Source organism: Vigna unguiculata, chromosome 2 (genome assembly GCF_037176805.1).
Source record: "Vigna unguiculata cultivar grain cowpea cultivar isolate G323 ecotype 2 chromosome 2, ASM3717680v1, whole genome shotgun sequence".
In the NCBI taxonomy this organism is placed as follows: domain Eukaryota; kingdom Viridiplantae; phylum Streptophyta; class Magnoliopsida; order Fabales; family Fabaceae; genus Vigna; species Vigna unguiculata.
In genome coordinates, this window is record NC_140793.1 from 35,092,206 (window position 1) to 35,104,119 (window position 11,914).

General features: G+C 29.8%; 1 protein-coding gene across 1 annotated transcript; it reads right to left on the minus strand.

Moving 5' to 3' along the window:
* Window positions 1–2,125: 2,125 nt before the first annotated feature.
* On the minus strand, window positions 2,126–8,560 carry APC8 (anaphase-promoting complex subunit 8). The gene is made up of 4 exons (XM_028059171.2): window positions 8,345–8,560; window positions 7,896–8,202; window positions 2,426–3,676; window positions 2,126–2,341 (listed from the first exon to the last, which is right to left on the minus strand). Exons 1-4 carry the CDS (start codon window positions 8,428–8,430, stop codon window positions 2,243–2,245), a joined length of 1,743 nt encoding a protein of 580 aa, XP_027914972.2. The 5' UTR covers window positions 8,431–8,560; the 3' UTR covers window positions 2,126–2,242.
* Window positions 8,561–11,914: the final 3,354 nt, after the last annotated feature.

An 11,914-nucleotide genomic window follows, 5' to 3' on the forward strand; every position in this document is an offset into this window, starting at 1 on the left:
TCACGGTCCAAAGAGGTAAAAGGATGGGCAGTGGCGGTTGCTTCTCTTGCCCAGTCTGCAGAGTCTTCCATCAGTCCATTCATCTCCTTCAGTCACCATACAGTTTCCTTTTTTGTGTGATGAGGCAGCTGCAGCTCAGCCGGTGAACCCGCAGGGTACCAAAAGGGGAAAGAGCTAGGCATGCAGAAAATTAAATGCTCCGCCACTTCTTTGTATATTTTTTTTTTTTTACCTTTTTTTCTTTCCTCGTTTTCTCTCTTTTTTTTCTTTCTTTTTTTTTGTTTTGTTTTTCTTTTCACCCCTTTTTCGTTTTCTTTTTTTCTTTTCTTTTTAATCCGTTTTTTTTTTTTTTTTTTAAAAAATAATAATAATAACAATAAAATGAAATGAAATAAAAATAAATATGAAGAAAACTAAAAAACCAAGAAAAAAGAAATAATAAAGAAAACCAAAATAAAATAAATAAACAAAATAAAAATAAAATGAGATAAAAGGACATAATAAAATCAAAGTAAACCAAGATAAGTAAGAAAATAATAATAATATAAATAAACAAGTAAAAATAATAATAACAAAAAGTAATAAATAAATAAATAGATAAACAAAATGTATATATTATAATCCGGACAAAATTGGGTATTGACACAATATATAAAGAAAATATTCTCTTTTGTGTCCATATTTCGTTATTCCAATTTTATACATAATTCAAATTGCTACATAATATTTGTTATTTGCATATATATATATATATATATATATATATATATATATATATATATATATATATATATATATATATATATATTAACAATACTATTTATTTATTGTTAAATGCAGGGAAGCTGAAACACATCCTAGACATCAATCTTTATTAAATGTTTAAGTATGTAAATCTATGATACTTTCATTTACAATTTTTTTCTACATCATGTATGTAATATTTCAGTTTTTTAATGAATGTATATTTATAGATATCTACTAAAATAGTTTGTATATTTATAGACAACTACCATTAACTCCATCACATTCAGATATAGCTCATTAACCCCAAATCTTGATCAAATGTATTAATAATTTATGTATACCCATCATAATTGTCATTGATTATTTGATATTATACATATAGATACATAAAAAAAGCGAACACACAGGCACGACAACACCTATGTTTTCGCTAGTATATATAAGGAGGATTCCTTTTTTGTGTCCACATTTCAAAATTTCAATTATACCCTTTAAAATATAATTATTTATTAAATTTTTAAAAATTGACCGTTATTTTTAAAATTTTTTTTGTAAAATGCTTCTTTTTTATCAATCATTATTCTCTCATCTTTTCTTATATATTTTACTTTATTTTCAATAAATATAATTTTATTTTATATATTAATTTAATAATATCACAATATCATTATCTACTAATATAATATCATATATATTTAAAAATATATATATATATATATATATATATATATATAGAGAGAGAGGTGCGATAACACCTGTATTTATATTAGTAAATCTAAAGAAAATGATGTGTTTGCCAAGTGTTTCGGTAGATATGTTCCGATTTTGGCACTTTGATTCAGCACTTGAGCAAGGCTCATAAGTCACGGTTAAAGATGAAATAAATAATGTCTTTGCGGAGGTTTCACGTGTCATCCTCGTGTATTATACAGATATAGGAACTATGCAATCAGGTTCTATAGAATTCCCACATGCATTTCTCATAAGTGATGACGAAAACGAGAATATCCTCCCAGAATTCAACCCCTCCTAAGACAAAATTCAATCATTGAAAATGCCACGCAGATATCAAAATTCGACTCTCCAGATAACTGAATTCCAACCTGCAACAATCAATTTTTCTTCCCTTCCTCCACAAGAGCGCAACAACAAAAAGAAAAATAAAAAAGTTCCCAGAATTCAGCGAGAACCGAATTCCGGATGGATTTTCGTCATTGAAGATGCCAAACGCGATTGCGAACCAGAGACCAAATTCTCTGCTGCGACAGTGATCAGTGCTAGTGTGAAAAATAAAACGACAATGTGGATGCCAAAAAATGAAACAAGTGAAAACAAGGGGAAAGCATTGTGTAATGTGGATGCCAAAAAATGAAACAAGTGAAAACAAAATAGAAGATGGGAATTAAGATTGAATAATTTCCTTGTTTTCCGATGGGATGGGTTTCGATTTCGTCTATACAAAAACTCATAACTGCAGAAAAACATCAGTGGTTGGTCAAAAGGGATTAGGAGGAAAATGCTCAACATCCATGGAAGGGAAACCAGACTGTACGGTTCGCATTCCTCTAAGTATACTCTTTGCTGTTTCTCTCTCCTGTAAAAAATAATTAAACCATTTAATGATTTTAGAAGACCAACCTGCTTCAAATTGAAAGTTGAGTAGAATATTTAGACTCACCGGGCCAGTATAATCCAGAAGACGTGTACAGTACACCTCAGCTTCTTCAAACTTTTTCTGTGCTCTGTAATATTTTGCAAGATAGAGCAAAGCTTCAACCATTTTAGGCCCTTCCCTCTCTTCAGATTCCATCCTCTCCAAGTCCTTTTTGTAGTAAAATGCAGCCTCTTCAGGTCGCCCCAGCTCCGAAAGAAGTCTTGCCAAGTTGTGCAGTGCAATTGCTTCCCTGTCATTACAATTTGCTGCTCTTCTGTAACACTTAACTGCTTCATCAAGCATACGAAGTTGATCAGTTTCATAGCACTGTGCCATAGCAATCCACAACCGAGAATCATTTGGCTGCAAGAATACAGATTTTTTGAAGTAATGAAGCGCATAGAGAGGCATTCCCATCATCTCATAAGCCTGTCCTAGTCCATACCAAGCTCGATAATCACGTGGGTCAATGTCTACTGCCCGACGATAGGCATCTACAGCAGCAGGAGTGTTTTTCATCTCAACAAACTCATGTCCCATAAGTGTCCAAGCTGATAAGAAATTTTTGTTCAATTTAAGTGCTCTCCTAAAATATACAACTGCCTTTTCATGCTGCCCTTTTAAACTGTAATAATTTCCAATAATACAACAAGATTCAGGTCTGTATTTATCAGTCAAGAATACTCTATGGGCAAGATAACTCAAAGCAGAAAAACATTCCTTAGCATAAAGCACGTTGGAGTACATGTCCATGTCTTCTACTCTGTATGGATCATTACTAAGCAGTTCTTCAAATATTGCTTCAACTTGATCAAATTCTCTCAAACTGTACTGGGCTTTTGCAATTTGTGCCTGTATGTAATTACTATTACCAAAGGTTCCCAGCAGGTATTCATATTTTGACAGAGAGTCGTTGTGCATCCTTAATTCTTGGTAAACACTGGCAAGGAAAAAATCCTTCATCCAATGGCTATTGAGATTAAGACTATTCAATATATCAACTGTTTTGCATAAAGATTGCAGCTCAGTCCAGACATTCCAGTTCCAAGGGTAGCTATTCACAGATTCCACGAGAACTGTACGTGCAAGGTTCTCGCTGCCTTTCTGTTTGAGCACAAGACCATATAAGTACAAACCAAAAGGATCAATTTTACCATTATTGCGTAGTGTTGACAATTCCCTCTCCAACGATACTAATTCACGATTGACAGCATCACTCTTACCCAGAGGCCCCTCAAGTTCTATCATTTCTTCCTCTTTTCGCTTTTCTCCAGCCTGAATAAAGTAAAAGAAAAATGAAAAATATGAACATGGAACGATGTACACTTGCTTATTTTAATTGAGTTTCTCTAAATACAAAAGAACAAATGATGCAGATCATATATATATATATATATATATATATATATATATATATATATATATATATATATATATATATATATATATATATGTAAGGATTGATTAGGCAGAAAAACATACGATTTTGTTTTTGGAAGAAAAAATATAAGATCTTGTTCTCAGAAAAAAAACTAATATAAAGTGTTTCATTTTAAGAAAATCCTCCAAAAATAATCGAGTGGAATAACAGATGTACAATGTGAAATCAATGTTACATTAAGCATAACCAAATGTATGTAGTGTTCATGGCTTGCAGGTTTCAAAAACATATTTAAGGGTATTAAGCTTATCCTTATTGAAGAAAACACACCTTTTGCAAAGAACTCATTCATAAATGTGAAATTGCAACGCCAGTTCATCACAATGTTTTAAATCCCCAAAAGTGGCCAAAGATACTATAGTGAGATAGCATATAGTACCTTGCTATGAATAGGAGCATCATCAACTGGAGGATTTAAAAAGCTTGCTACGAGTATGCAGATTCAACAGAGCATGGGCAGATTAGCCAAGGTGTTTGAGCATGAGGAAGCCATCTTAAAGTGTTCTTTCCTATTTCTTGTTTGTAAATACACTAGCATAAATTTAGTATTTTGTTTAGTTAGTAAAATTAATAACTATAGTATAATAAAATTAGTATGATAGAAAGTGAGCTGTTCTATTAAAATAAAGAAAATCAATTTTGATTTGAGGTCAATCTAGGTTAGGCTGTGCTGTTTCAGTTTCACCCCTTGCACATTGAGGACAATGTGTGATTCAAGTGTAAGAGGGGGTTCAAGGAGTCAAAAATTTTGCACTTTTGCTGTTTCCTTTTGCAATTTTTAGTTGCTGATTGCATGTTTGCTGTTTTTAGAAGCTTAGGATTTGATGTTTTAGTATTCTAGTTGAATTTCATTTGCTGTTTTCCTTCTAATCTAGTAGAAATCATCTAGAGTATTTTGATAAAACCCTTGTCTAGCTATCCTGTTCCAGTTTCTGTTTTTCCTTTTAGTTTCAGTAGTAGAGTTTTGTCTTAGCTTTACCTTGTAAGTTTGAAAGTGTCTATATAGTCTCTTTGATATTTTAGATGTTAGTCTCTTTTTGTTGTTTTCTGCTTTTAAAACTTTTTACAAGCTGTTTAGAGTCATTTTTTGTTGATTTGTTGTTTTCCAGCATGTTACTTGTTGATTTGTCATTTGATGTTGATAAGCTCTAACTTGTTTTGAGTAGTTCATTCAACAAAAAGTACATTAAGTTATCATGAAAAACTGGTTTAGATCAGTTTTGACAAAAATTTTAACCAAGTGAGATTTTGAGCCTTATTTCTCTTCGTGTGTGATTTCAGTTATGATTCTAATACTCCAGAACTTGCATTGACCCTTCCTGACGTTGCTTGTTGTCTGCACTTTTGATATGATCTAGGTCATTTTTGTTTTAAGGCCACTTAGCTAAATAGCCTACATTAAACAGATTTCCATCGCACCAAATTTTGAGTTTGATTAACTTTTTATTTCATGATTTTTTAGCACATTATAAGCCCTGGACCAGACAAACCAGTAATCACCCAACCTTAGAGTTGTGAGGGGCTTTGGAAGTGTTTTGGAAATCTTTAAATATTTTCATTTCCATCATAATGCATTTTGTTAATTCTGATTGACAAACCAAATTCATAACCATGAGCATTCAGTTTTCATCCTTGCATTATACTAATTGTGATTTTTGATTGAAAGCTGTTTTCTAGATGGTCTAATATGACTTTCATACTCCAAGAATTCATCATTGAGTACTTGGCAGTCAAGGTTGAAGGTTGAATGACCATGGTTGAATTTATTTCTCTGATTTCTGAAATCACCCATTTCATTCTATTCACTGTTTACAAATCTTTTTACTGATTCTAATTTCCAATTCTGTTTTGCATTCAAATATTAATTCTTAATCTGATTTCGTTTTGTATATTGTGCTTCATTCTCTAATTCAATTTTTAATTCAGAATTCAATTTGATTATAATGTTACTTAATACAGTTTTGATAGGTAATATGGTCATTTTCTCATTTTCAGATTCTAGCATTAGTTCATATTAAACTTCAGTTGCTGCATTCTTTGTTTAGTTTTTTTATCATTGTATCAGAATCATGTCTCTGCATTCTGTTCTAGGATTAGTTCTTAGTTTCCAGTTCTTACAAGTTTAGAAGTTAGGTTTTCAGAATTTTAGGAATTAAATTCTGCACTTGTTCTTTTTGATGGTTATCGGTTTTAATGCTCAATTAGCATTGTTTTAGAATAGTTTGCATGTTCATATCATGAATCAATTTATAGAAGTGCATAAGAACACATTCTTCATAGCAGACCACATGAAATCCTTTACTGTCAGAACTGATAGTTTGTACCATTTGTTGTCCAATTCAGGGTTTTGATGCAGATTTCATAATTCTGAGTTGTTTAGTAGTTTTTAATTCATATCGTGCATAGTTTTATTGATTCAAATATGTTCCATTAATTTACATTGCATAATTCAAAGTTTTAGTTCATAGAGACATTTTGTCAAACAGCTTGTGCAGTTTTCTGTTTTCAGTTATGACTTTTATCAAACAGTTTTGTTTCTCATAATTTTACACAGTTTTAGTTATAATTTAATATCAGCGCATATTTCTTTACACTTTGCATTGTATTCTAAGTGTTAACATCTATTTTTCATTCATCATAACTCATTTTATAGATAATTTGCATTCTGTTCTCACTAAAAAGCCTGCATACTGTTTTAAATATAGGTTCTGTTCTGGTTTTAGTTTCATGCACCACATTCATACCATTCTTAGGATACTTCTCCTTTAGATAGCCTTTTTACATTCCACATTCCTCAAACAGTACATATCTTGGTCAGATTGCAGATTTCTATACTTAAAGATTGTTATTTCCTTTGATTGATATTCATGGTCCACCCTATACCACATTAGGAAGATTTTTTGGATTTTGCTTCAACTTGAATGCAACTATATGCTTCAACAATAGACATGAGGAAAAGACAGAGAAAAGTGGGTGACACATGTAGGTAGAGAAGAGAGATTATGACTAAGAGTATAGAAGTAAGGAAAAGGTGAAATAATGAGTGGTCATGGCCTGAGGGAAAAGAAAGATCATTTTTGCATGCACAGATTTGCACAAAGAATAAAGAAGATTTAGGGTGTTGACAAACGGGGGAGGACACGCCACAACAAATTTTTAGTATGATACATGCACACTTCCACCCAAGATTCAGTGCAATGAATCAAACAATAGATGTGATTTATACGATTTTGAAAGTGATTTGAACAATACAAGACCAACTCAGAGAAAAAAACGAGTGTTGCAAAGATTCAAACAGTGGGGGTAGTAGAATCCTATGATATCGGACAATACTTACAACCATGATTCTGAAATGGACAATTGAATGATATATAACAAGGGTTTTTGTTATGATCACAACTATCCTTTTGTTGAAAATGTTGATCACCATCCACTGATCACTGTCTCTAAATATTTTGCATTTCTCTAAATTAATTATTTTAAATTTTATATTAACATACCATATCATATCTTTAAATTTTAAGAGTTTCCTATACCTCTATTGTATACCTTTATCTTTGTGGTATGATACCAGTGTTGTAAAAGGATGAAAAAAAAAATGTAAGAAAATATCTCCAAAAAAACAAACTAATCTATTGCATATGAGTGCATTGCCACCTACTAATTGCAATCTACTCAGAGGATACTGCACATATTCAAATTGAAATGGATTTTGTCATGAAATTGAACAGAAATGCATGTACTCTGTCATACTTGTATACTTCCCCTATTTTCTCATAAACCTTTTGTCTGTATTAGTGTGCACTTATGGAATTACATTCATCAGAAATTATTCCTTGGCAAAAAAAAAACATATGAAATGAATAACCTATCAAATTATCTTCGGTACTAAAAATATATATATATATATATATATATATATATATATATATATAGGGAAGAGTGCATTGAAATCCGGAATGCATCAGAAGTTTCACTACATGCTAGCACATAAAATCCTACAAATTACTATGCACATTCAGTACAAAATAAAAGAAAGAACACAGAACTGACCAGATAGAGAGCATAACAGCGCAAGAATACCGACTTTCTTCCATTTTGATCACGAAGAACATGAGCGGCTCGCTTATACTCTCGGCAATCAAAATAAGCCTTTGCCTGAAGGTAAAAATCATCATCTACAAGCTCGTCTTCCTCCATCACAGGTGTGGCAACATACGAAACACCAGCGATTGGGGTCACAGTGACATCATGAGTCTTGTACTTCCGGCGAATGCTTGAACTCCCACGCTGAAATCTGGTGTTCGAAGGAGTGAACTTCACAGGGTCGTGCTCAATACCCACCAACTGTTCTGCTGCCCTGAAACCACATCTTCATCAGAAACAAACCACCCATTCGCGGAAATGACGTAGAAAAGCAAAGGGAAACTTCAAAAATTGAAACTCAAATGTCTGGTTGAAAACCCCAAATTTTCTTTGGATTAGGGTTTCTGTTGAGATACCATTTGGAAGCAGAGTAGAGACATCTATCGCTTAGTTGGCGAATCGCGATGCGAAGTTCGCTTCTGCAACTCTCTTTGGAACTCATCGCCTTCGACTACACTCAAAGTAATGAAATCGCGCCCACTGTGTTTTTTCAAATTGTTGTCTTCTTTGTCTTTCCTCTCATTACTTCATTCCTTCCTACTATGCTTCTAATATTTCTCTTTTTCTCTCTCCCTCTCTCTTTTCTTCAATTTGTATATAAAATAAAAAATCTAAATTATGTGACTTCTTTCTAAAATAAAGTAAATAAATTATTTTTTTTGTTAATTATATTTTATATATTTTATTTCTGGAAATTAAAATGAGTTGGAGGGAATTAGAAATGATGCATTAATTAGAGGGAAAAATATATATGAATTAGCATGTGATATTTGAAATGCGTGACTTCCTTTGTAATTAATATTTAGACACTATATTTATAATAATTTACATCGATAATTTACCAAAATTAAACTATGTTAATTCAATTAAAGCATGTAATAATAAATTTACTTATTTGTGTGTTACCTCTATTCTTAAATATGAAAAATACTTATTTTAACATCAATTGTCTCAAATATTAAACAGAACATTTAATGTTTTTAAAAACTAAAAAAAAATACTTCAATAAAAGAAAACTTTCTTCACTAAACTAATGTGTAGTAAAAAAATTAAAAAAAAAAACAACAAAACTCAAATATTTATCTGTGTATGTCATATATCAAAGACATCATATTCATATTACATTCCATTCAACCAATTACATAGACACTTGTGTTAAAAAAAATGGCTCATACACATTTACGAAGAAATGAATTGATTGTTTTAAAGAATACTTAAAAAGATACCTACTAAACCAAAAATACACCAATAATCAGGTTAATAATATGTGTTTCATCTAGTGGACCAATTTATCGATACGTCAAAAAGCGCTAGACGGACAAAGACATTGAGTCTGCTAACCCACAAGAGTATGGTTTGTAGAAGCTTGCAGTCCATTGGTCCGTATAAAAAAAAAAAAACTTACACTTGTGTATATCAGTTACTTCCTTTATGGACTTCTAATGAACATTCTAAATTTTTGTATAATTAAAAACGACAAATATTATATATTTTTAAATGTGGTAAATTTGAATAATACATCGTCTATAAAAGTACAAATATGAATATGATGAAAATATTAAATTATTAATTTATCATCTAACTTTCCAAAGTATTTACTTAATTTTATAAACTTGTTAAAATTTTCAATTTGTTGAACATTGAAAGCTTTATCATAAAATTAAAAAAAAAAATTGATCAAAGACCCACAGACTTGCACTTATGCGAGACAGACCAAATCTTCAATCAACACTAAAAGTATGGGACAAACTAAATATGAGACAAATTTAAACGGACCGAACTAACTCATATTATCATCTTACCAATAACTCGTAAAATATTATTCGAGATAGAAAAAAGAAAAATAAAAAACAATGATTCCTACCTACACTTGTCAATTTCCCTTTAATTGAATTATTTATAAAAGATCAAAGCACATTTTCTATACTAAGAAGTTTTCTTTGCACTCACATAAGTTCCTTTCTTAAAATTCATATTTGATTAAGAACAATATTTTTTTTTAAACAAATTAGTTGTAACTGCCTATTTTAATTGATTATATTTGACCTTAATCGATTATACTGTTTTATTTCGAACTCGAAAATTAAAATAATTTTAGACCTAATCGATTAATATTAATCCTAATAGGTTAATTGTAAATTGATGTGTTTTAAGAATAATCCTTTAACGTAATTGATTCATTACAAAACATCTTCAAATTCATTACAGAACATCTTCAAATTCAGTTTTACTCAAACTAATTGATTATTTTAAAATTTAATCAATTATATTTCCAAAGTGTCTAACATATGATTTTTCTCAATTGATTTTCTGTTCATCCATTCAATTAATTTGTTTATATATAAAAAAACATTCATCTTTTAAAATAAACGGAAGAGTAGAGAAATTCACGATAAAAAAAATCAATCATTCTCACTTTCATCATAACACATTTAATATGTTTTTTCAATTTCAATCTCTCCCTCTCTTACATAAGATGATGTAGTATAATATGCAAAAACCCAAAAAACTGTCAAATTACACTTAACCTATAAATTTGAAATTATTACTTATATATTCGATATTGGTCATAATTCACAAGAACATTTTGTAATCTTAGTAATAAGGAGAGATTTACAAATTATTTCGGTGTGAGATATTACATTGTTCTAAGAATCTTAGATGTTGTCGGAATAAACAAGAGCATTATAGTGCGTCATAAATTATTATCCAAGACTTATACAATTTGAAAACTTAGGTGAATTCCATAAAAACATTCAATGACCCAAATCACATAACACTTATCAAATTTATAGAACTGTATCTATCACAAAATAATTACTATAGTATACCATTACAAATTTTGTGTAATACGATATTAAAATCTGTATAATTTTTAAATAATTAACAAAAATGGAGTGTCTTGAACATTAATAAACTATATTAGAACACATACAACATGCTAATTAAATTTAAAATAAGTCTTAAATATCAATATTTTAAATGGAATTATTTTTAAGAATTTTCATTTACATTATGGTTTGATTTTTATCATTAATGAAATGATGTGAAAATTATCAAAAAATCGTTAACTTTGTCTTTTTATTTTCAATTGAGTGATCAATATGTTTATTTCATTTTCAATATTTTCCAACTCATTGATTAACTCATTTTTTAAAAGAAAAAATGAAATTGATAGATTAATCGAAATAGATTAAAAAAGAAAGACTCAAGTTGATAAATGAGTTAATTGGAAACGAAAATTAATGAAAAATACTTAAATAAATATTAAAAACACACTCAAAATTTTACAAAATGAAAAACTTTAACAAATACTTAACTAGAAATACAAAAAAATATATACATTTCTTAAAACTTAATTAACTATAGTAAAAATGAAACTATAATACTTATCATGATGATCTGTAAGTATAAAATATCTTTTTTATGTCCATTCAATTTTTAATTGACATAAAAATTACTTATTGTATTGATTAATATTCTAACTAGCATAGAATAGAAAGTGAGTATGAGAATTAGAAAGTGAGAAATAAACCCTGTAATTCCTAAACAAAGTTCCATTTTTCAGAAATCTCAAACCTTGAGAATTCTCATTTCATAGCCCAAATGTCTAAAATACTCGTTCTTGAACTCAAACCCTGACGCTCATAATAAGGATCTTCAGGCAGTAAACTAAGGTATTTGATCTTCAATGATTTACATATTCACATGCCTGTTCCATTTAAGTTTTGAACTTTAACATGATAAAAAATGTACAAACGATTGAAAATCCTGGTATGATTAAGTTTCACATTAAATAAAAATTAAAATGTTAACTATCATATAAGAATGAAGATATAATACTAATTTACAAAGTCAAGTGAAAAATTAACGTTTCCAATTCTAAAATATCAGAATTTGGAGTCACTTCATATATGAAGAAAGTG

Coding starts and splice junctions, on each gene's coding strand:
- APC8 (XM_028059171.2), bottom strand. CDS start 8,430: ATGAGTTCCAAAGAGAGTTGCAGAAGCGAACTTCGCATCGCGATTCGC. Junction 3,677..7,895: donor GCTGTTATGCTCTCTATCTG/GTCAGTTCTGTG, acceptor TACTTTATTCAG/GCTGGAGAAAAGCGAAAAGA. Junction 2,342..2,425: donor TTCTGGATTATACTGGCCCG/GTGAGTCTAAAT, acceptor TATTTTTTACAG/GAGAGAGAAACAGCAAAGAG.